Source organism: Anolis carolinensis, chromosome 2, assembly GCF_035594765.1.
Source record: "Anolis carolinensis isolate JA03-04 chromosome 2, rAnoCar3.1.pri, whole genome shotgun sequence".
In the NCBI taxonomy this organism is placed as follows: domain Eukaryota; kingdom Metazoa; phylum Chordata; class Lepidosauria; order Squamata; family Dactyloidae; genus Anolis; species Anolis carolinensis.
The window spans coordinates 159,176,745-159,203,309 of record NC_085842.1 but is presented as its reverse complement, the minus strand read 5'-3'; the positions used below and the strand labels follow the sequence as shown (position 1 = coordinate 159,203,309).

Here is a 26,565-nt window from a genome sequence, read left to right as displayed (position 1 = left end):
GAAGCTCTGTAAACAAATATATTTGATCTCTATTGGCGTACAATTACAGCTGGAAGGAAATAGTCAAAATAGGCTTTCTTTCGTCTTTTTTTTTTTTTGAAAGTGCTTATCAACATTTGTCAGAGGCAGATTTGCTATGATGTAAAGTAGGGGTGGTGAGAGAGGATGTGACTGCCCACCACATCCTCCTGCCCAGACGAGGGTTTGACGCCTGGCTGGCTCCGGGGTTGGAAGAAAGAGCCCAAGGGGCTGCATCCAGCTTGCGAGCCTGGGTTTGCCCATACCTAATGTACATACATACAAATATATTTACACTCTACTGCTATGATGCGGCTTGTGTCATAATTTCAACTTAAGGGAAATGAGACGGAGGTACGTATGTGTGCTCCAATTTCTTTAGGAATCTGCATAATGCCCCTTACACTTTACAAAAGACTATATGCAAATAAAAAGATAAAACTGTAAACATTTAGAATACTTTTATGTACCCATTTGCTGGCACTGGTTGATAGAGAAAACATTTTTTCTTGTTTTAAAAACAATTCCTAAAAATGTTTTAATATATGTGTTGTATTTCTGCCTTGTCCTTCTCACTATCCTGAGAAGTTGTAATTCAGCCCAGATCACCTTGCAAACATCATTGTTTTTAATGCGATTTCCCAAGTTCTAATCCAACAGTAACCACTGCTCCTTGTTGTCTTTTAAAAGTAGCATACTGGAGTTGCCTGTCAGAATTCACAACCTGTTCTTTAGCCATCCCCAGACCAGTGCACTGAACATAGAGTAACCTAAAAGTGTGTGGAGTAGAAATTGAGGACAAAAAAGCCTCACTGCATAGAGTCTTTTGAAACATCTGAAACTTTCCAGGCAAAATAAATAATAAAGACTGCTTGCTTAGTGTGCTTTTTGGAATTAAACACTTCAAACATTTTTGTGTGGCCTTCTAGCTGTGGAGGTGGTATGTTGTTTACAAGAGATGCCAGGAAAGTAGTACAACCAGCCTCTGCTTGGTTATAATTTATTAGCTATAGTTCCATTAACTTTTGCAGTTACATGAGACTGAAGAAGCAATTTCTGCACTGCTGAACTAGCATTTTCTTCCATAATTCCTACTATGATATCACTGGGTATTGATACTTGGAAATGTGCTGACTATGTCATGAGTTTTTAAAAGCAACATCAATAGCATCAAAAATAGACTATGTCCATATAAGGCTAAAGGTATTTCAGAAATATATCATCTTACATTTTGTTGAGTATTTCATATTTTGCAAAGTCCAGATTTTTTGAAGAAAGAAATAATTCGTATTCTAGCTCTGGTAGGTTGATTTGAATCATGATGATTAAAACAATTAGGAAAGTATGCCAGAAATAGGAATCTCCCTTGCAAAGTTTTTGATGTGTTCAGAGGAATAAAGGTGTGTCAATTTCAATTGGTTAATTCACCATGTATTTTTCCTAATTTCCTACTAATTTTAATATTGAGTAAGGCTACTCAATATCAAAGGTCCCAGGTTCAAACCCCGGGAATAGCCTGAGCTGCCGCTGTTAGCTCCAACTTCTGCCAACCTAGCAGTTCGAAAACATGCCAATGTGAGTAGATCAATAGGTACTGCTCTGGCGGGAAGGTAACGGCGCTCCATGCAGTCATGCCGGCCACATGACCTTGGAGGTGTCTACGGACAACGCCGGCTCTTCGGCTTAGAAATGGAGATGAGCACCAACCCCCAGAGTCAGACATGACTGGACTTAACGTCAGGGGAAAACCTTTACCTTTTAAGGCTACTCAAAGTAGTGATTCTTAGACTGATGCTGGTCCATAAGCTAGTGGCTGCTGTACCATGGAGAGTTATCATGAAAGAAAAAAATTGTTGTAGCTACTGGTACCAGTCTCTGACACTTGTGTAGGAATTGACCGTCCCTCTCTCAGAAATATTGCTCTAGATAGAATTTGGATGCTGAAGTTAAGTGCTTCCCTCCATTGCCAAAGCATCTGATTTCCATTCAAGAGTTTTGCTATTCGCATGTCCAATCCAGCAAAGAGAGTTGATGCATTTTTGATACAACAATGTATAACAGTTCTTCCATAAGAAACCATTAAGACAGAAGTCACTTGTGTTAATCCATTGGCCTCTACATATTCTACATCAAGGGTCCCCAAACTAAGGCCCGGGGGCCGGATGCGGCCCTCCAAGGTCATTTACCTGGCCCCCGCCCTCAGTTTTATAATATAATATTTTTATATCAATATTAATAATATAATATATTGTATATACATATAATATTGATAATAATATTATGTTTTACAATATAATACTAATAGCAATACCATATAATAATATTAATTATATGTTATATATTACATATTATATAATAGTATAATGGTATAGTTCAATATAGTAATATATAATGCTAATATTGTGTTATGCTAATAATATAATATATTGTATGTACATACAGCTGCTCTGAGTCCCCTTCGGGATGAGAAGGGTGGGATATAAATGTAGTAAATAAATGCAGTAAATAAATAATTAATTTTAGACTTAGGCTCGGCCAAAGTCTGAAATGACTTGAAGGCACACAACAACAACAATCCTAATTAACTTGACTATCTCATTGGCCAGTAGCAGGCCCACACTTTCCATTGAAATCCTGATAAGTTGATGTTGGTTAAAATGGTTTTCATTTTAAAATATTGTATTGTTTTTTCGTTGTTGTTGTTGTTGCACTACAAATAAGACATGTGCAGTATGCATAGGAATTTGTTTTGTTTTTTTCAAATGATAATTCGGCCCCTCAACAGTCTGAAGGATTGTGGACCGGCCCTCTGCTTCAAAAGTTTGGGGACCCCTGTTCTACATGGTTTCCCCTGATTTTCAGTGTGAAGGTACTGCTGAAGTCCAGAGAATAGAACATTGGTTCTTAACCTTTTCGTTACCACCTTTAAATATCTTCAGTTGCTGCAGAATTGCAAAACTTAACTCAAGATTAAAAACCCTAAAGTACATCAAATCTTTATGTAAGTTGCTCATGAAGGGACAAGGGAGAGATAAGTTACTGAAATGATTAATTAAATTAATTTATTAATGAACAGGCGTTTTCCTTACAGACTTTGTTGTATTTCGCTTAGCAGCTAAAACTTGTATTTTATTTCTGACCATGTTTTTCAATATGCTTATTTTTTAAAAAAATAAATGAGAGAAATAAATGACTTTCCACACTGGTATGTTGTTATGGAAGGCATCAATAATTAACTCATGGGAGCATCCTCTCCCCCCCCCCAAAAAAAAAGAAAGAAAAAAGGTCTAACTGCCATTCTGGACCAGAATGAAGAAGGTGGGGCCAGGAAGACATCTTCCCACCATTTCTCCTGTATCAATTTAACAATATAATAATATATAATACTCATATTATACTATACTAATATTATAATATATTGTGTATACATATAATATTGAAAATATTATGATGTAATACAAAGTGAGAAGGGCAGGATATAAATGTTGCCAATAAATAAATAAATAATATTTCCATAGTCCTATTTAATAGTACCAGGAAATCTGCTTGTAACTGAGCCCAGAGATTTGGAGGGGACTATTCCTTGAACTGCAGTTTCAGAGCACCATTCATGGATATTTTTATGAGCTCTTCTTCCTCTGCTGTTGTATGACCCCCCCCCCCCTTTTACATACACTTCAACTGAAAATGGATCTCTAATCCAGTTTTTGCTTGCATCAAGAACAGGAAAATAATCCCAGAAACTATGTAGCAAATCTTTCAGGTGTTGTGTAATAAACAGGGCCGGCCGGAGATATTTTTTGAGGTGAAGCGGGGGTGCTGAAAAGCGCCCCCGCCACCGGCCCCGCCTCCCGCGCCCTGGCCTCGCCCAGCGTGCCCTGGCCCCGCCTCCCACGCTGCGTGGGAGGCGGGGCCAGGGCGAATAGTGAGGGGGGCGGGGCCAGAGTTGGCCCCGCCCAGCGTGCCCTGGCCCCGCCTCCCACGCTGCGTGGGAGGCAGGGCCAAGTGTGATGAACCATGGGCCTTGTAGTCCTGCTCAGGACATTGTAATTCCGGATGAAGATGAAAACTTGGGTTTTTTACCTTCCCAGTCTGAACTGGATTCCTCTCAGCCAGATCTTTCCCAGGCAGATCTGGGAACCTTGCACCTGCAAGAAAGTTGTGCCCCAGAAGTATGTCAAACAACCCCAGAGCCTACTTCTCCCGTGTTCTTGCGCCGGGAGTTTTGTAAACAACAGAGAAGTTTGGATTCAGCTTCGCGCAGGAGTGCGAGGATAGCAGCTAAGAATGTAGCCAATTAACACTGGTTCTCGTGAGAATCTTTAAGGAGTTTAACATCTGGTCTTAGAGTTTAGCTTTCGTTTCTGATTCCCAGAGAACCGCTTTGGTGAGAAAGTTGGACTCTATATAGGTGTTTTGCCCGCGTAGCAACTTCGCGGAGTCAATTCGTCAGCCTACGGAGCAAGTTGTGTCTGGACAGCGCGCTCCGATTCAAGCCTCGCTTCAGCTCAAGCCTTGCCTTGCTATCCAGCCTTCGCCTTGCTTCCCAGCCTTTGTTTACCCACGGACTTTGCCTTGTTTCCCAGGACTAATCCTTGCCTTGTTTCACGGATTTTACCAAGTTATTCCACGGACCTTGTTCTTGTTCTTAGTTACCTTGTTCCACGTTCAAGCCTTGTTTCAAGCATCAAGTTATTTCCTAGCCACGCTCAAGTTTTATGGACTAAAGGACCTTGTCATCTCCCCTCACTTTGCTTGTCAAAGTGAGTGTTTCGGTTATTGGATTACAACTTTGGACCTTAATATTTCTTATTGGACATTGCTTTTTTGGACTAATTCTGACCTTTCCTGAAGGGTCTAATTCTGGACTATTTTCTATACTTGTTTTATTAACTTTATATATTCCTTCAATAAAGATATTAGATAGATTCTGGCCTCTGTGTATGGTTATTGGTGCCTCTGCCGCCTGGGTCGTGACAGTTTGACTCCGCGCCCCATAAGCACCAACTAACCGAGGCCAGGATGTCTACCGGAGCCGCGCCGGCTGGACAGCCGCTCAGCTACACCATTAGCAAGGACGAAGTGGACCGCATCCGTGACAGACTCAACGCGCAGGATGGAGAAATAAAAGGGTTGAGGGAGCGCGGAGTTCGCCTCCCGGCCATGGCGTTGCCTACCAAGTTTTCTGGAGAAGCTGCTAAGGTTCATGTTTTCCGCCGCCAATGTCAAGCTTATCTAGAGGCCCGTGATGCCGAGTTTCCCCAAGAAGACATCAAGGTGGCGTGGGTCTACAGTCTCCTAGACGGACCAGCGGCTAGCTGGGCGACGGCCCTGTTTGATCAAGCCTCCCCCCACCTAAGTTCAGCACAACGCTTCTTGGATCACCTTAAGGAGACCTGGGGAATCGAGGACAATTTGGAGGCAGCCGGTCACAAACTCCGGCGCCTCCTTCAAGGAGACAGACCCATGTCTCAGTACATAGCCGAGTTCCGCGTGCTGGCCCACAACACCGGCTGGAACGATGTAGCCCTCAGAGGACAATTTCGGGAGGGTCTCAACATTGAAATGCTGGAAGAAATCTCCAAGGTGGATCCTCCCCAGACCCTCGAGGCACTCATTGATCAATGTTTACGGGCTGAAGTCATGATTGCCAACAGGAAACAATGGGTTCGAGGCCAGGGCGGTAGAGCCGGGGCAAAACCCCCCGCTCCCGCCAGTGTTCAGCCACGTCCGGTGTGGAGAACCCCGCCGCCAACCCCATACCCCAGAGGAGGCGAGGAGGTGCCGATGCAGTTGGGCAATGTGCGTCCCAGACTAGATGCCGCCGAGAAGGCCCGTCGTCAACGCTTGAACCTCTGCTGGTACTGCGGGAACGGGGGCCACTTCGCCAGAGAGTGCCCAGCCAAAGGGAAGCCTGCCGCCCGTCTTGCGGCGGCGTCCTCCACGGAGTCGAAGGCGTCTGAGCCGACTGGCACACAGCCGGCGGGGGAAGCCAACGACCGGGTGTAGAGAGGCTCGCCAACCCGGTCAAAAAATCCATCCAAGAGCCGCCAACCGGGGTCCTGTTCCTTCTCGTGGTCACATTATGGTCAGCAAAAAGGGGACCCGTCATGATCCACGCCATGATAGACTCTGGAGCTACCAACAATTTCATCGATAGAGAGTATGCCGACTCTCTGGGATTACAATATCATGATTTCAAGAATGCCCGTGTGGTGCAAGCCATAGACGGCCGTCCCCTCAAGACGGGCCCCGTAAGCCAGTGGTCGGAACCCACCAGGATGTGGATAAGGGAACATATGGAAGAGATTTCCTTCTTTGTTACCGAGGTCCCCCATTTCCCTGTGATTTTGGGAATTCCATGGCTGACACTCCACGACCCTAACATCTCCTGGTCCAACAGAGAACTGCAGTTTGCTTCACCGTACTGCCAAAACCATTGCCTCGTAGCCAAGGTATGCCATGCCACAGACTCCGAGCCCATCATCACCTTGCCAAAGAAGTACTCCGAGTATTGGGATGTATTCAATGAGAAAGAAGCCGAAAAATTACCCCCACATAGACCTTATGACTGTGCCATTGACTTGGTGGAGGGGGCCCCGATCCCGCGAGGGCATCTCTACTCCCTGACTGAACCAGAGCAAGAAGCTCTCAGGGAATTCTTAGAGACAAACCTTCGCAAGGGGTTCATCAGACCCTCTCAATCCCCAGCCGCCTCCCCAGTGATGTTTGTGAAGAAGAAGTCAGGGGAATTACGCTTGGTGGTGGACTACAGAGCATTGAACAATATCACCAAGCGGAACAGCTATCCCCTGCCCTTAATCTCGGATCTACTGGACCGACTTCGAGGAGCCAAGGTCTACACCAAGCTGGATCTTCGGGGGGCTTATAATCTAGTTCGCATCAGAGAAGGGGACGAGTGGAAGACCGCCTTCCAGACTAAATTCGGATTATTCGAGTCCCGAGTTATGAATTTCGGTTTATGCGGAGCTCCCGCAACGTTCCAGCATTTTGTCAACGATATTTTTCAGGACTATCTAGACAGATTCTTGATAATCTACCTGGACGATTTTTTGGTGTTTTCCAGATCACAATCAGAACATGAGAACCACGTCAAAATGGTGTTGCAACGATTGCGGGATCATGGACTTTATGCCAAGCTAGAAAAATGCGCTTTTGATCTACAAGAGGTAGATTTCCTTGGCTACCGCATCTCGCCTCTAGGGCTTTCCATGGATCCAGCCAAAGTTTCAGCAGTGTTGGAATGGCGGGCGCCAACTAACAAGAAAGAGGTGCAGCGTTTCTTGGGGTTCGCGAACTACTACCGCAAGTTCATTCCAGATTTTGCCCGCTGGTCCGACCCCATCACTAGCTGCATCCGTGGAAAGCAGCCTTTCCGCTGGACTGATCAAGCAGAGAAAGGGTTCCAGCAACTGAAGAAACTATTCACCTCCCAGCCAATTCTACAGCACCCAAATCCTGGAACCCCTTTTGTGGTGCAAGCGGACGCCTCTGATGTGGCAATTGGGGCTGTACTCTTACAACCGGTGGGAGATCACCTCCACCCCTGTGCCTTTTACTCTCGTCAACTAACCACACCAGAGAGGAATTACACCATTTGGGAAAAAGAACTACTGGCCATAAAGGCAGCCTTTGAAACTTGGAGACATTGGCTAGAAGGGGCCAAATTCCCCATTGAAGTCCACACTGATCATCGTAATCTAGAACATCTAAGAACTGCCCGCAAACTGAATCAGAGGCAGCAACGTTGGGCTTTATTCTTTGAACGTTTCAACTTCCAGATCCATTATGTGACCCCAGCTCAAACCAAGCAAGCAGACGCCCTGTCACGTAAACCGGAATACGCTGCAGGACGCAAGGAGACCTTTGAATCCCAACTGCTACAACCTGAGAACTTTGCCACGCTCACAGTGGGGAACACCAAATCCAGTCCCATTGGTTCAACTTCCCCTACTCCAGGACCCATCTGTGCTCAAGAAATCAGGGCTAGTCAGCAAGCAGATGCCTGGGCGCAGGACCAACTTCGCCAAGGTCTGCATTTTCCCTTTTCGCTTAAAGATGGGCTGCTCTGCTATAGAAATCATGTTTATATCCCACCCGGACCGGGCAGGGAAAAAGCGCTTCGTCTGTGTCATGACTGCAAACCAGCAGGACACTTCGGACTATTTAAAACCATGCATTTGATCCTAAGAGATTTTTGGTGGCCCAAGATCCGCAAGGATGTGGAAAAATATGTCAACACCTGCCCAGTATGCCAGCGCTCCAAGATACGAAGGGAGAAGCCCTCAGGGCTTTTACACCCCCTTCCTACCCCATCTCGCCCATGGGAAATAATTTCTGCGGATTTCATCACTGACCTACCACCTTCCTGTGGATTCACCACGATCTTAGTGGTGGTGGACCTATTCACCAAGTTAGCCCATTTCATTCCCTGCGAAGGCCTCCCCACGGCCAAAGAAACTGCGGATCTATTTCTTCAGCATGTTTTCAGACTACATGGATTGCCCAAGAGTTTAGTCACAGACCGTGGATCTCAATTCACCTCTCGTTTTTGGAAGGCACTACAAAAACTACTGGGCATAGACTCTCGCTTATCTTCAGCTCATCATCCCCAAACAGATGGGCAAACGGAGCGCACCAATGCCACTTTGGAGCAGTATCTTCGCTGTTATGTAAACTACCAACAGGACAATTGGGCTTCTCTGTTACCACTGTCTGAGTTTGCCTACAATAATGGAGTTCAAGCTTCTACAAAAGAAACGCCGTTCTTTGCAAACTACGGTTTCCATCCACGTTTCTTTCCCCCTGTCATTGAAACTTCAGAAGTTCCCGCAGCAGAGGATTGGCTGCAGGAACTCACAGCGGTGCAACAACTTTTGCTCCAGCAACTGGACCAAGCCAAAGAGGACTATAAACGCCACGCTGACAAACACCGCCAGCCGGGCCCTGAAATCAAGGTAGGAGATCGGGTTTTTCTGTCCACTCGCTTTCTGCCCTCCCACCGCCCTTGCCGGAAGTTAGATGCCCGTTTCATTGGCCCCTATTCAGTGGTGGCGCAATTAAACCCCGTGACTTTCAAACTCCAACTTCCGCGTTCAATGCGCATCCACCCAGTGTTTCACCGTTCCCTGCTCCTTCCGGCGGATGGTGTGCGTCCTGATACAGACCAACCGGCCCCCCCTCCTGTTTTGATGAATGGGGAGGAGGAGTTCGAGGTTGAGGACATTTTGGATTCTCGCTTTCATCGCCGCCGCCTACAATATCTCATTGACTGGGTGGGTTTTGGGCCTGAGGAACGCTCTTGGGAAGACGCCTCCACAGTCCATGCTCCTGATCTAACCCGTCGCTTTCATCTGACCTATCCCACCAAACCGCGACCTCGCGCCTCGGGGAGAGGATCCCAGTTTGGGAGGGGCCCTGAGGAGGGGGATAGTGTGATGAACCATGGGCCTTGTAGTCCTGCTCAGGACATTGTAATTCCGGATGAAGATGAAAACTTGGGTTTTTTACCTTCCCAGTCTGAACTGGATTCCTCTCAGCCAGATCTTTCCCAGGCAGATCTGGGAACCTTGCACCTGCAAGAAAGTTGTGCCCCAGAAGTATGTCAAACAACCCCAGAGCCTACTTCTCCCGTGTTCTTGCGCCGGGAGTTTTGTAAACAACAGAGAAGTTTGGATTCAGCTTCGCGCAGGAGTGCGAGGATAGCAGCTAAGAATGTAGCCAATTAACACTGGTTCTCGTGAGAATCTTTAAGGAGTTTAACATCTGGTCTTAGAGTTTAGCTTTCGTTTCTGATTCCCAGAGAACCGCTTTGGTGAGAAAGTTGGACTCTATATAGGTGTTTTGCCCGCGTAGCAACTTCGCGGAGTCAATTCGTCAGCCTACGGAGCAAGTTGTGTCTGGACAGCGCGCTCCGATTCAAGCCTCGCTTCAGCTCAAGCCTTGCCTTGCTATCCAGCCTTCGCCTTGCTTCCCAGCCTTTGTTTACCCACGGACTTTGCCTTGTTTCCCAGGACTAATCCTTGCCTTGTTTCACGGATTTTACCAAGTTATTCCACGGACCTTGTTCTTGTTCTTAGTTACCTTGTTCCACGTTCAAGCCTTGTTTCAAGCATCAAGTTATTTCCTAGCCACGCTCAAGTTTTATGGACTAAAGGACCTTGTCATCTCCCCTCACTTTGCTTGTCAAAGTGAGTGTTTCGGTTATTGGATTACAACTTTGGACCTTAATATTTCTTATTGGACATTGCTTTTTTGGACTAATTCTGACCTTTCCTGAAGGGTCTAATTCTGGACTATTTTCTATACTTGTTTTATTAACTTTATATATTCCTTCAATAAAGATATTAGATAGATTCTGGCCTCTGTGTATGGTTATTGGTGCCTCTGCCGCCTGGGTCGTGACACCAAGGCACGCTGGGCGGGGGGGGGGGGCGGCGTCAGAGCTGGCTCCGCCTCCCACTCTACTCCCGCTCGCCCGTCTGGCCTTTTCTAGCAGGCCAGACTGCAGCGGAGGTCCCTCCAGGCCGCGATTGCGGCCTGCAGGGACCTCCGCTGAAGTCTGGCCTGCTAGAAAAGACCAGACGGGCCAGGGCGCACTGGGCGGGAGGCGGGGCACCGTCAGGGCGGTGCCCCGCCTCCCGCCCAGCCTGACGGCGCCCCCCCCGGGCCTGCACCCGAGGCGGCGGCGTCAGGTGCCTCAATAGTGGGGCCGGCCCTGGTAATAAATGATGTAACCTCCTCACACAACTCTTCATTAGTGGAAATATCTCATAGTTTCAGTTCGATATGTGATAATGCCATAATTCCAGATTTTTTCATCTGTGCTTCAATCTTATCTTCAGCTTGAAAAACTGTAACCTTTTCTCTTTGAAGATTTAAATGGAGTCTATTTTAATAGTTGAAGCTATCTGACAGATATGTTAATTTTACTAAACAAGAAAATCTGTCAAATGATTGCTGAGGTAAAATTGCTGCTCCGTGAGGAATAATTTTGTCTTTCATTCCCCTAGAACAAGACAAAACTCGTGATAGCCAACAAACTTCACACTGTAGCAAGGTTGATAGCGTCACTGTCCATGTCTTTTGAAAGCTGCTCAGAAAGTCTTAAATTCAGTTATTAGCTTTTTTTTAAATGGCAATTTTCATTTATTTGTTTAGTATCTGTTTTTCTAGTATCTTCTAAAACTTCCCTATGTATGCAGCCATTTTAAAAATTATTTTCATACTTTCCCATAGCCCCTGCCCCTTTCTTTTGGGGAAGAATCAGTGCTCTTTCCAGCATGTTCTTTATGCTTAGTCTTGAATGTCTTTGCAATTGTGGTTTCATTGTCTAATTGAATAATATGTATAGCATAACACACTGTGGTAGTTGGTTGTCTTCTAGACCAGTACATGTAAAGACAATTGACAGACATCACTGCTATAATGGCAACACTTTTGTAAGATGTCTGGAAGAAGTTGCATTTTGCTTTGAACAGGCAAAGGCAGGTTGGGTCTGTATGTTGCCATTAAATCCTCTCCAGCCACAACTTGCAGATAGAAGCAGGAGAAAAAATTTCCTTCCCCCTCTGGTACCATGGAGGCTGGAGCAGAGTGGATAGTAATGTGCAAATCCAGGCAGCCAACCAGCCTTTGCCTTGGCTTCTGTCACATGGCCATTGTAATGGGGAGATAGGCTGAGCAGCCTTCAGGCCTCTGCAGACTCCCTGTGAAGTCCTCATGATCCCTATGAACCAAAGGTTAAGAACAGCTGAGCCATTTGAACAAGAGGATCCTGAGTGATTTGGCCATGCTTTTGCAGGATCTAGTTTTTCAATCATGTTGTATGTGCCTAGAAGCTGAACAAGAGAAATGTCTATGTATGGTAGTCTTTGGGCGCTTCCCTACACCCAAAAAACCCCGGGCTTTCTGGGGTGTGTCTACATGCCATCTAGGTAACTATTGGGATGGCATCCACTCCCCCCCCCCCCCCGAAGCCACCCTAAACAAGCCTTAACACTTAAAAAAACTCAGTGGGCCACTATTAAGGTGGTCCTTCAGTCCTCCCTCTCTCCTCCCCCCCCCCCCCCCCAGGTCTCCTGGCTTTTCATTTATACATGCTAGGAGGACTTAAGGTCCACCTTAACGGTGGCCCAGTAAGGTTTTTTTTTAAAAAAAAAGTTTTAAGAGCTTATTTTGGAGTAGGGGGTGGTACCTTCTCCGTTTTTCAGACTCATGGAGCCCGAAAACCAAGATGTTTATGTGGATTGGGCCTGAGGATTACATGACACGGTCCCCAGGCTCAATCCACACAACCCATTTCTGGTAAGATCTGAGTCTTATCAAGTATCTAATAAATTCAGGAAACTCTGCTTTGTTCTAAATTGATTCGGTTTTACCACTGGCATTATTTGGGTGCCTCTGGTAAAACCGAGACAGGTCCCCCTTTAAAGGCGTGTCTGGATGGGCCCTCATCAAGAATGGTATACAACACCATCTTACCCTCATGTTAAACTTCAGTTAACAATTTGTGAAATAAGGTGGATATTTGGGAAACATTGAATCTACAGGAGTAAGTTGAGGGCTCCTATGACTCCTTTTTAGCTCATTTAAGTTGTTAGTCTTTACTTGCATTGATTTCACTGTTTAACTGTTGCTGCATTAGTTTTTCTCTCTTAAGGCTAGACCTGTAACTTAGGGAGAACCTTCTCCATAGCAAGTTACAGTTTTGTTTTCATTATGGTCTGTTTCTAAGGAGGACTTCATCCATCCCTTCTTGCTATAGCTCAGGCATGGGCAAACTTGGGCCCTCCAGGGGTTTTGAACTTCAACTCCCACAATTCCTAACAGACTCTTGGCTATTAGGAATTGTGGTAGTTAGTCCAAAACCCTGCAGGGCCCAAGTCTGCCCATACCTGCTATAGCTGCTTAAAGCAGTGGTTTCCAACCTTTGGTCCTCCAGATGCTTTGGACTTCAGCTTCCAAAATTCCTGACAGTTAGCCAAACAGGCTGGGGCTACTGGGAATTCCAAAGGTTGGGAACTGCTGCCTTAGAGAAATTGGACAACTGTGAAAATGGTGGATTCCTGCTTGTTTTCTTTTTGTCATGCTATTATCTGGGGCTTAACCCCAAGTTCTAGAAATCATGAGATTTGTTTGTCCCATGAGCTTAAGGTTTTTAAGTTGTATCTTTCTGTTAGAACAGCTTCCAGCACCCTTGCTGTCCTTCAAAAACTGAGTTGCATTTCAAAAGCCATTTGTTATAATACTTGAAAGGCAGCTGTTCAAAGAAATGATTTCACATTTCTAATATGTTCTCCTTATCTTGCAATAGGTCTTTGGATCTTAGCAACCAGATGTTTACAGATGCAAAGGCAGTATTTTCTTCATGGCAAGAAAATGTCTGTGTTGTCTGCATTTGTAGCACTAATAAATATTCATAACATTCCATAATAAACCTGTTGATATTCATAATGTTCATCCTACTCAACCCATTTCCCCTTAGTTTGGACTTTAGTAAAATTTGCTTTTTAATGTGATTCTTAGAAGGTTACAAATAGAGTTGTTATGAACTGTAAATTACACTTTTAGCAGGTTTCTATTTAGGTTTCATTTAAAATAGAGATGCTTAATAGAATGCAATTTTTATTTTTCAACAGTTATCTAGAAATCCAATTTTTGTGTTTTTAGTTTTTTTTAATCCACACTGCTCCAGTTCTAATTATCATTTTCTTCAGATCTTTCGTTTGCTTGAAGCCTTTGGCATAATTCATAAACTTCATTTCCTACTGTAACCCAGTTTAACTATTTCCTCTTGTAACAACGTTTAACTATGTGAATTTTTTATAAAATCAGGTAAAGCATATACTATGTAACTGACGGTTTATGAGTAAGAAAAAGATTGCAATATGACATTGGCTAGAAGATGTGTAAGAATGGTGATGTACTATGTTTTGTTCACACAAGATTAGTACCTTTTTAAGTATGAGTGTAAAAATAATACAATAGCTACACAGTGTAATTGAGATGCAGTTAGTAGCATCTATAATGGTGGAGATTATTCTAAAGCAGTGGTTCTCAATCTCTGGGTCCCCAGATGTTTTGGCCTTCAGCTCCCAGAAATCCTAACAGCTGGTAAACTGGCTGGGATTTCTGGGAGTTGTAGTTCAAAACACCTGGAGACCCACAGGTTGAGAACCACTGTTCTAGAGCTTCAAGTTTAATCTTGCTGATAAGGATAGCTATGTTGGTCAGAATAAAATATGGGGGGAAATACTAATCTTTGAATTATTTCAGTTTCCTGGCACAATGATGGAGACATCACTACGGAATTTACGGAACCTCTTTGACCATCTGATGCGTCAAGTAGAAATTCTGAATGAAGGCAGTGAATACCGTAAGTTGTTACTTCCTGTGGACATGTGGTAGTAACTGATGTCTCTTGAATACATTCGTGAGAGTGAGTTTTTAGACCTGCCAGTTGACAAGTGTTAACTGATTCTGGAAACTTTGTCACTAGGATAGATACTTTTGCTCTTTAGAAAAGTGGTCTACATATCAGCTAGCAGGTTCTGTATAAAGTAGTTTCTAGGCAACCATACAGAGCATGTGGTTAAAACATTATGGTTCCAGTAGCTACTTTCTTCTATCTGTTGCCTCAGGGACATGATGTTTTATTGCCATGTACCATGACAGGTCTCAAAGAGCCCAAGGGAAGCCTGTGCTATGTTACAGAAAAATGGCATCCGTAAATAATAGGTTGTGCGGGAATACTGGCTGGAGGCAAGTTTGTCCAATCTTCCGTAGAGGTAGTTTTGCAGGATGGAACATTTATATTCCCTTTAGGCAGTGTTAAGTAGCTAAAAGGAAATTGGCTTTTTCCTTTCAAATCAATATTTGTATAATTATCTAGCTGAATACAGTTGCTGGCCCAGACATCTATAATTCTAATCTACATCTACTGAAGCACATTACAGCAGTTACATTTAAATTCTACTGTTGAATGTCTTTCTGCTGTGCTTATCTATGGCCATAAAATAATCTGTTCTCAAGTTAATTATAGCTGTAGCTCTGTTCTTGGGTCTGACAATTGTCAGCACATTCATATTGTTATTTAAATGGCCTTATCTTCTAACATGTAATGTTACTGGACATTAGTCAAATTGAGAAGCCAAACAGATTTGGAAAATCCTGATTCCTAAGTGTCACTCTTCAATCCAGTCCTATGCAAATTTACTCAAAAGTAAGGCCCAGTTTGCTGTTTTTGTTATTTTAGGTTGACTCCAAATATGGTGACCCTATCGCAGATTAATTCAGAGCACGTTTGCAGTTGCCTTCCTCTTAGGCTGAGAGAGTGTGATTTACTCACAGTCACACAGTGTGTTTTCATGGCATATAAAAGGTCCAGATCTCAGTCTTTTGAAGTTCTAGTGTAACAGTGAAACAGCTATAGTAATGCTAGTTCTCCACTATCTTCATTGGGCTTATTGCCATGTAAGCTTCTTAAGTTGTGGCGATCCTTTTGAATGGCATTCCAAAGGTGAGCAGCTTTGTTTGGCCTGATCCCCCCCCCCCCCCCCAAAGCTCATCATAGGATGCATCCCCTCAGGATTTTCTTTTTCTTTTCTTTTTTAAAAAAAGGAAAATAAGCAGAAGTGCACCTTTAAAAAAAACAAATTATTTTCCACAAACACAAGGTTGAATGTTTATTTCTCCTTATTTTGAACCTGTGTTTTTCAGCAGTAGATGCTGTGTGTGGGTCTCAAGTTGTCCACTCAGGTTCTATGTAATTAGGTGTATCAGTACCATGTATGATATTGGAAGGAGACAGTATTTGTGATGTAGCAGTGTTAAATGAATTATGTACAATATATCTTCTTTCTAGAGTTTATCCAGCTGGCCAAGAACTTTGAAGAATTCAGGAAAAAGTGGCAGAAAATGGATCACGAGGTGGCCAGATACAGAGATCTTCTAATGAAAACAGAAACTGAGCGAAGTGCTCTGGATGTGAAGCTGAAACATGCCCGAAATCAAGTGGATGTGGAGATCAAGCGAAGACAGCGAGCTGAAGCCGATTGCGAAAAGCTGGTATGTATAGCACTTTTTCAACTTCAAGTAGAGATGTGGAGGCCCAGAGGTGGAACAGAAGAATCAAGTCTCCCCCGCCGCCGCCTTTCAGAAAGAAATATTATGGAATGTTTTTTCTTTTAAAATATTTACCAGTACCTTAAATATTTAAGAGCAGGTGTCCCTGTATTTAAACACCTTCAGTTATATTCTAAAAACTATGTAGCAAATAAGACTTTCATGTACAACTGTATATAGTATTTCACATCATGGAAACTGCTGATTTCTTTTTTCAGTTCTTTGTGGGTATCAGCTGCTTTATGTCTGCTTTGCACCTTGAAGGACTAGAGAAAGCAAGATAGTTTTCTGTGTTACCTCTCTTAATTATTTCTTCTGTTATTTTTTCCTGGAAAACCAAGAAAAATCCATATTTATTTATTTATTTTACTACGTTGATATCCTGCTCTTCTAACCCCGAAGGGGACTCAGAGTGGCTTACAAAACAAATGAACATACAATATATTATTAGCATAGCACAATACAGTAGAATCTCACTTATCCAACAGAAACGGGCCGGCAGAACGTTGGATAAGTGGATATGTTGGATAATAAGGAGGGATTAAAGAAAAGCCTATTAAACATCAAATTAGGTTATGATCTTACAAATTAAGCACCAAAACATTATGTTATACAACAAATTTGACAGAAAAAGTAGTTCAATATGCAGTAATATTATGTAGTAATTACTGTTTTCATGAATTTAGCACCAAAATATCACGATGTATTGAAAACCTTGACTACAAAAATGCGTTGGATAATCCAGAACGTTGGATAAGTGAGACTCTACTGTATAAGCATTAAATTACTATATTGTACTATATCATTATATGGTAATATTCTTATATTGTATTATTAGTAGTATAATATTGTATTCCATTATAATATTATTATCAATATTATATGTATATACAATATATTATCTATATATATAAAAGGGTAATGAAATTTCAGCCTAGGACAAAACAACAAAACTACACATCCCAGAAACACTAAACTTGGCAGCACAACTCCTCATCCATGCCTCTGAGTTCATACAACAAAAAGAAAAGAAAAATAAAGTCCTAATTAGAGGGAGAGGAATAATTGTTTTTATCCAATTGCTGCCAGTTAGAAGGCTAAGCTCCGCCCACTTGCTCTCCTAGCAACCCACTCAGCCCAGGGGACAGGCAGAGTTAGGCCTCACTTAGGCCTCTTCCCCACTACCTATAAAATACAGATTAGCAGATTTGAACTGGATTATATGGCAGTGTAGACTCAAGGTCCTTCCACACAGCTATATAACCCATTTATAATCTTATATTATCTGCTTTGAACTGGATTATCTTGACTCCACATTGCCATATAATCCACCTCAGTGTGCATTTTATCCAGCTGTGTAGAAGGGGCCTCATATCATCCAGTTCTAAGCAGATAATATAAGATTATAAATATACGTAGATTCTCACTCATCCAACATAAACAGGCCGGCAGAACGTTGGATAAGTGAATATGTTGGATAATAAGAAGGGATTCAGGAAAAGCTGATTAAACATCAAATTAGGTAATCATTATACAAATTAAGCACCAAAACATCATGTTATACAACAAATTTGACAGAAAAAGTAGTTCCATGCGCAGTAATGCTGTATTTACAAATTTACCACCAAAATATCACAATGAATTTAAAACACTGACTACAAAAACATTGACTACTAAAAGGCAGACTGCGTTGGATAATCCAGAACATTGAATAAGCGAATGTTGGATAAGTGAGATTTTACTCTACAGGGGAAAACATTTACCCTTTACCTTAACTACCACCAATTCCTCAATACTTTATTTCCCATACCACCATACTTAGCCACAGCAACGCGTGGCCGAGCACAGCTAGTATATTTATAAAGTATTATAAATAATTTTATATATATATATATATATATATATATATATATATATATATATATATATATATATATATATTTAGCATAGCATGTTGCTATGGAACAGGAGACAAGATGGAACTATCTTCCTGCCCCCCCCCCCTTCTTCCCTCTGGCCCCAGAGTGGCAGTTATTCCTTGGGGGGAGGGGCTCCCAACCGATGACACAGGAGACAGGTTGTTATGATGTCTTCCTGGCCCCCTCCTTCACTTCTTCATATAATTCACAGGTTCCTGACAATTCATAATCTTGTAGCTTCATTTGTAAAATAAAACAAAATTAAATATTTGAAGTAAATTTTATTTGTATTTTTTATCAACTGTACTTTTAATATGTCAAAGGTGATAATTTTTGCCAGATCAAGTTATGAATAATGCATGTTATATTCTTATCCTAACAAAGTGATCTTCAGGTTGTAAGGGATGTTTATATTGGATTTTTCAATTTTTTTCTGTTATGGCTGTTACTAAGCTTAGATAGGTTAAATTCAGACACTGAGTTTCTCATCTCTGGACCCATTCACATTTTGGATACAGTCTCAGTTCATCCAGCTGTCTCTTGTCCTGTTTCATTTTCTAATTCTGTTGCTTCATTTATTGTATTACAAACCTTAACAGCACACTGAATCTTCTTTCTCCCGAACCGTAGATTTACAGAAATATTGAAGATGACATCACTATGTCATGCTTGTCTTCACCCTGTTCTTCTTGATTTGCTACCATAAAGTAGATTCAGTTGCATAATAAAAGTAAAACATCACAGTAAAAAGGGAACATTCAGTACAGTGCGGTACAGTACTTTCACACTTAGTGACAAAGAGCAATTTAGGATGTTCTTGTGAATGAATAAAGAAAAAGGCAAAAAATTATATGAATTAAAATTCAAAGTGAGTCTTCTGAATCATAAAATCTGAAGGGATCTCATGGGCCAGCCAGTCCATCCCCTTGTTAATGAAGGATCTGCAGATGAAGAATCCCCAACAGGTTCAGCCTCTTTGAAAACAAGGGGACTCCATCACCTCTCTAGCTAGACAGTTGGCTCAATTGCCAAATTCCTCTTACTTGTTAATACATTATTTCATTTGAAATCTACTCTCTTGCAACTTCAAGCCATTATTAGACCTGGGCCTGCCCTCTGGGAAGCAGAGAATAAGCTAACTCCTTCCTCTCTGTGACAGCCTTTGAAGTATCTAAAGAATGAACTCATGTCACAGTCATATTACCAAGTTGAACATCCCCAGCTCCTTCAGCCTCCTATATTTATTTATTTATTTATTACAATATTTATATCCCACCCTTCTCACCCAACAGAGGACTCAGGGCGGCTGTTTTATTCTACATACCTCTTATCTTTGTTGCCCCATTAACTTACCTATATCCTTAAAATTGGATCCCAGATCTTGTATGCCATGCTGCAGACGAGGCTTAATTATTAATTATAATTATTACTTCCCCTGACTTGGAAAATATGTTTCTACCTATACTATAATAGCATTCGCCATCTTTGCTCTGCCATCACACATAAGCATGACAATTTAATTCTGTTTAAATTTACTTAATCTTTTGCTTTAGTAATACTTATGTCTTGTCTGTGCTCTGTTCACTCTAGAGGTGACACAATGTAATAATAGGGAAATTGCAAGTTAAACCTCTTAGTAACTAAAATACCGAGTCATATGGATGAATTAGTAGGTAGTTGTAGCTAGACAGAATTTGAGGGTCCTCTGAGAAGAGAGATGTAGCCAGAACCCATTATACCCAGCTATCTTCATTTTGAACAATTAAATTAAGATTTGGAAAGTGCTTTTGCTGGGGAATTGTAGGAAGTCCTACTTAAGTCACCTTGCCGATCACCTGAAAGAGACCTTGCTGTTTACTGCCCCCTTTCTTAGTTAGCTGCTAAACTAATTTATGCACAGCATCCGTTCAGGGAACCCAACTTGGTGCATTTTGGAGTTGAGGAAGATTCTTTGTTGTGTCCCTTGGCAGATGGGAACTCTCATTTTGTTTTGGCTAATCTAATGTGGCAGAAATCATTGTGACTTGCAAATAGAATTGATAACATACCATAAAATTACCTTATGGCTCAAAGAAATCTATTTGGAGTACCATATTCTTTAAATGCTGGCTAGCAATTTGTCCTGTAAAATCTTTGCTGCTGCTTTAAACTAACTTGTTGATATCTCTTGAAAGACAGGTGTACATCTCTTTATAGATGTTAATATGCTGGTGGTGTGGTGGCGTTTCTCAGAAGGCTGTGTGTATTATGGGCTGTCTATCTCATAAATGCAAAGTGAGACTACTTTTAATGTTTCCTAACTTGTAGGAGCGACAGATTCAGCTGATCAGAGAACTGCTCATGTGTGATTCATCAGGCAGCATTCAACTGAGTGAAGAACAGAAATCAGCACTGGCCTTCCTAAACAGACCTCAGACTTCCCTTGGTGGAAACAAAAGGTAGATTAAGTTAGATATTATTAATTGTTATTATTACTATTCTTATTTATTCATTTTTATCCCGCTTTTCTCCCATGGGTGGGATTCAAAGCGACATACACATTTAAACACCAATAAAAATGCATCGGCACACAGAATACATCCTAAACCATCTAAACCATCATATACAACTAAACTAAACCATCATATACAAATATAAAAATAACCCAATTTATACAGTTAAAACTTAAAAACGGATGCCATTTTAAAATATCCATAACCTCCAATTTGTGAAAATTATAAAGCTCTTAAGATATCAATTTTCAAGGTCAGAACGCAATTGCCAGGGCCAACAAAGCATTCAGTGGTGAAGTTTTACCAGTGGTTATCTGGCAGTTTTACCAGTGGTTATCTGCCTGTTATCATTTGTCTGGCTGGGAAGGCCTGGTTCCACAGAAATGTTTTAATTTGTGAACAAAAGGCCAATAAGGAGGGGTCCAATTGTACCTCTCTAGGAAGGGAGTTCCAGAGCTGTGGGCCGCCACCGAAAAGGCCCTCTCTCTCGTTCCCACAAAAAGTGCCTGCAACGATGGTGGGCTTGAGAGAAGGGCCTCTCCTTTGCATTATCTCGATGCGAAGTACCCTTTTGGTGCAGGATGCTTTCTTGCTGAGTCAGAAAGCTAAAAATTAACAGGCATTCTTAAATAGAAGCTATCACTCATGACAGTCATAATGTATAACCCAGAATCCTACTGAGATCTGGCAGAAAATAATGCTCCCCCTGTGTAAACATCCCAGCATGTTGAGAATGGCAAACAGTTGGTGTGCATTGTGCCTGAGTGTTAGGCAGAAGAGATGTCATATGTTGTGCTGTATACATATGTTTTGTGTATACAAAAAGTAGATACTTCCATATGGAAACTCAGGCAAAGTACAACGACCAGTGCAACCACGAATTCAGCTGGTGAATTTCAAAGGAATTTCAAATATGTATTGTTGGTTGAACAGATTAATTTTATCTAACATGTCCTTTTTCAAGAGAGAGTGTGTTAAACTACCCTGGGTCATAGTTTGGTAAGCTAGACAGATTTATCAAATCTAAGGCCATGGTACTCCCAGCATACAGAACTCAATACTTATCCAATGCCAAGAAGCCACTGGGTTCTCTGAGAATTGTATGATATGTCTGTAGGAAAGAGTTGTAAAACAATGTTGCTTTGTTTAGAGCACCCTTTTGCTTGTAGAATGTTTTTAATATCTATAACTGCTGTAAAACATTGTTTTCCACTGATGTATGAATGCTACCTTGGATGTCAATAACATTGCCTCTGCACCAGTAATAAACTGAAAGGTGGGCACAGTAGTTCCATAATACCATTTTTAGCAGCTGACCTAGTTCTCGACAGCAATCTTATTTCTACTGTGGGAAAAGGTTCTTTGATCTGAATCCAGGTTTAGTGGATATTGGGAGGGCTTCTTCTGTACTGGTAACCATAGATTATGTTTTTTCTTCATCACTAGTCAATGAGGTTTAAGCCACAGGAATTGCAGTGAGTTGTTGAGAAAGACAGATTTATGATAGTGTTTCAATCAAAATTTATATTCAATAGAACAGGGGTCCCCAAACTAAGGCCCGGGGGCCGGATGCGGCCCTCCAAGGTCATTTACCTGGCCCCCGCCCTCATTTATAATACAATATTTTTATATCCGTTTTAATAATATAATATATTGTATATACATATTATATTGATAATAATATTATTTTATACAATATAATACTAATACCATATAATATTAATTATATGTTATATATTACATATAATATTACAGTATAGTGATATAGTTCAATATAGTAATATAATGCTAATATTGTGCTATGCTAATAATATAATATACTGTATATACATACAGCTGCTCTGAGTTCCCTTCGGGGTAAAAAGGGTGGGATATAAATGTAGTAAATAAATGTAGTAAATGAATAAATAAATAATTTTGGACTTAAGCTCGCCCAAAGTCTGAAATGACTTGAAGACACACAACAACAACAATCCTAATTAACCTGACTATCTCATTGGCCAGAAGCAGGCCCACACTTCCTATTGAAATCCTGATAGGTTTATGTTGGTTAAAATTATTTTCATTTTTAAATATTGTATTGTTCTTTCATTGTTATTGTTGTTTTGCACTAATAATAAGATAAGTGCAGTGTGCATAGGATTTTTTTTCCCCAAATGATAATTCGGCCCCTCAACAGTCTGAAGGATTGTAGACCGGCCCTCTGCTTTAAAAGTTTGAGGACCCCTGCAATAGAATATGAAGTTGTATAGGATCTCTAGGGATGCTGTGTTCAGTTGCATGCAGAGGGGACATTCTTATCTGAACAGCAATAAAAGATTTAGGAAGAGATTGATACAGAATCTTAGAAGAGGTTTTGTTAATGATGAAGTGGTGAAATAATGCAATGTAAATTGAACATACCTCATTATGCAGACCCAAATAATGTTTAAGGAGATTAGGAAAAGGTGTGCTGAATTTTAGTACTTGTGTTAAGTGTTTGATGTCACTGTCTCTGTAGCACTGAAAGAGAATGCATAAAATCATTTCCCATGAGTAAAGCTTTCCGTGCATCCTGTAAGGAGACATACATTTCTGATCAGAAAAATTACGTCTGTAAGAGTCAGATTTTAGACAACATGTTCTTGTGCAGGGGTCCCCAAACTAAGGCCCGGGGGCCGGATGCGGCCCTCCGAGGTCATTTACCTGGCCCCCGCCCTCAGTTTTATAATATATTGTATATACCGTGTTTCCCCGAAAATAAGACAGTGTCTTATATTAATTTTTGCTCCCAAAGATGTGCTAGGTCTTATTTTCAGGGGATGTCTTATTTTTCCATGAAGAAGAATTCACATTTATTGTTGAACAAAAAAATGGACATTTATTATATACTGTACAGTAGTTGTCATCACAAACCAGCATAACCAGACAAACTGTGAATCCTATCAAGAATTTCTTGTTACTACCATTCTTTCCATGTACATCAATCTATGGTACGTACATTTACCAAACCTGCATGCTCTGGTGTTCTGTTCGGCGGGCATGCTTCCAAACACAAACGGTGCTAGGTCTTATTTTCAGGGGAGGCCTTATATTTAGCAATTCAGCAAAACCTCTACTAGGTCTTATTTTCTGAGGATGTCTTATTTTAGGGGAAACAGGGTACATATAATATTGATAATAATATTATAATGTAATACAATATAACACTAATAATAATAATATTATTTATATATAATATAATAATATTAATTATATATTCTATATTACATATAATATTACTAATAATATTACAGTATAGTGATATAGTTCAATATAGTAATATATAATGCTAATATTGTGCTATGCTAATAATATAATATATTGTATGTACATATAATTTGTAAGCCACTCTGAGTCCCCTTTGGGGTGAGAACGGTGTGATACAAACGTAGTAAATCAATGCAGTAAATAATAAATAAATAAATAAATAAATTTCAGACTTAGGCTCGCCCAAAGTCTGAAATGACTTGAAGGCACACAACAACAACAACAACAACAACAACAACCCTAATTAACTTGACTATCTCATTGGCCAGAAGCAGGACCACACTTCTCATTGAAATCCTGATAAATGTATGTTGGTTAAAATTGTTTTTATTTTTAAATAATGTATTGTTCTTTCATTGTTCCTGTTGTTGTTGTTGTTGTTGCTGTTGTTTTTGCACTACAAATAAGACATAGGCAGTATGCATAGGAATTTGTTCGGGTTTTTTTTTCAAATGATAATCCGGCCCCTCAACAGTCCGAAGGATTGTGGACCGGCCCTCGGCTTAAAAAGTTTGAGGACCCCTGTTCTTGTGGATAAGGGTTGGGGGGTTTTAGAGGTAAAAAAAAAAAAGGGAAATGGTGCGGGGAGATAGCTAAGTAAAGGGAGCAAGTTAATCATTAACAACAGTATTTAACTTCTGAACTGAAAGCATGTTTCTGTGATAATTTGGGTGCAAGTTCACATTCGAAGAATTCAAATTTTCATCAGTATTATTGGTTTTAACAAATGAGAGGAGGAGACTGAGCTTTGTAAGCAGCTAAATCTTTTGTGCATATGAGCTGCGCCAAAAATTCTCATTCTGCAGACAGGATAGATCACACATATTGATCAAGCATATCCCATGTTACATAATAGCCCCCTTCAAGTAGCAAAGTTGGTATTTTTGGAAGGATTAGTTGATTGGAAAATAGAAAAGATTTGGTAATATGTTACATCCAAATCCCACCAATTTTTGTGAGAATGTTAACAGTATGATTAAGAACCCATTAGAACCAAAAGGAATTAAAAGTATTTTACTGGCTGTTAATGTATATCTTAGTATACCTGGTTCTTCAAATCAGCTATTAAGACCCAACTATATTCAAATTAAAATTCTTTTTTATGAATCCTACTATTAGTATTAAGATTCATAAAAATGAATCAAATTTTGTGTTTATGTGATGAGGTTGCAAACATATAGTATACAAAGAATTCTTCACATGCTGTAACACTGTTCATAACGAGTGCTGCCTAAGTAATTGGGTTAATCTTTAAGACCCCAAACATGAAGTTTAGAGTTTTAAAAGTTATGTATATGCATATGTGTCTAAACATTATTTTTTATATTTAGATTGTCAACAATAGATGAATCCGGTTCAATTTTATCTGACATCAGTTTTGACAAGACAGATGAATCACTGGTAATGTAACCCTGATCTATTTTTATTTCTTGTACTGTTTCAGAATGAAGTGAGAATATGAGGCTGTATAAAGAGAGATGTGCTGATCGTGTGAAATGTCCTTTATCTGACTGTATGTTACTATTAACTGAATGATTTATAATTCCTCTGTATGGTAGGCATATGATACCAGATATGTAGTACAAGATCATAAGATGCAATGTATTAACTCTGAATAAAAGAACTGTACAAATCAGCACATATGTGTTTGCTTTCTGCATAATACTAAGAAGATTATTTTGTTATTTCCAGGATTGGGATTCTGCAGTAGTAAAAACTGTTAGACTGAAGAAAAGAGAGAAAAGGGTATGTATGTTCCTTTCCCTTGGTCTAATGTAAAGCTAAATTCCATGTTAGCTTCTGTACACATTTTTCAGTGCATTACTTTTAAATTATATGGTATCAAGAAGACAATAATTTCAGAAATGCAAGCTTTAGTGTGACATTTAAAGAGTACATGTAAGAATTGATTGTTCTTCACTGGGAATAGGTTTCTCCATCAGAAACTTGTGTTCTCTTTAGGTCAACAGGACAAGTGGTTTATCAAGCTAGCATTATTAAAAAGCTGCTTCGATTTCTAGCTGTGTTCCATCTAAACCGCTTCTTCCAATCCTGGAGTTATGTTCAGACATATAATGTTTTTCACTAAGATTCTAAGACTATATAGGACAGTTTTGGTTAGTGTTAGCACATGGTAGAAATGCATCAGGTTTCCACACTCCAGCAAGAAATGCCGTGTTAGAAGAACATTTGACTGTATTTTCCTGCATTGCAGAGGGGCTGGGCTGGGCTGGATGGCCCTTGGGTCTCTTCCAGTGGATTATAGGACTTACTGTCAATTCTTCCTAGATTCTGAGAGTATCATAGCACTTGTAAATAGAAACATGTGAAAGAATTTCATTTCTCAGCACTCCAATAGATGTTTCTTTCACTTTTCCTAGAAATGCTGTGACAAATTGGTCAAAATTTAGTATTTCTTTTTTCACAGCGCTCATCTAGGCAGTTTATTGACGGTCCTCCTGGTCCTTTAAAGAAAACCCGTTCCATTGGCTCCACAGCGGATCAGGTGTGTGCTTTGGGGAAGATTCAACTAGTTTCTCATGAAACAAATATCTGAGAATGCACTGCATGGATGAGTGGTGTTTATGTGATGAATATTCAGTAATAAATGCTGTGTAGAGCTGGTTAACTCATTCACACTTAGAGTTCACAGAACATTGTTAACTATTTCTCCATACCCTAGTTGCAAAGTTTGATTATTA

General features: G+C 40.8%; 1 protein-coding gene across 3 annotated transcripts in view; it reads left to right on the top strand.

The window, feature by feature from the left end:
- Positions 1 to 26,565, top strand: part of racgap1 (Rac GTPase activating protein 1) — a 54,563-nt gene that overhangs the window by 9,229 nt on the left and 18,769 nt on the right. For all 3 annotated transcript variants that reach the window (XM_003216932.4, XM_062970949.1, XM_008103970.3), the window contains exons 2-7: positions 14,317 to 14,416; positions 15,905 to 16,107; positions 20,391 to 20,521; positions 25,195 to 25,264; positions 25,556 to 25,609; positions 26,292 to 26,369. In XM_003216932.4, the coding sequence (XP_003216980.2) occupies positions 14,329 to 14,416; positions 15,905 to 16,107; positions 20,391 to 20,521; positions 25,195 to 25,264; positions 25,556 to 25,609; positions 26,292 to 26,369 (624 nt within the window). In that variant the 5' untranslated portion in view covers positions 14,317 to 14,328. The remainder of the gene's footprint in view (positions 1 to 14,316; positions 14,417 to 15,904; positions 16,108 to 20,390; positions 20,522 to 25,194; positions 25,265 to 25,555; positions 25,610 to 26,291; positions 26,370 to 26,565) is intronic.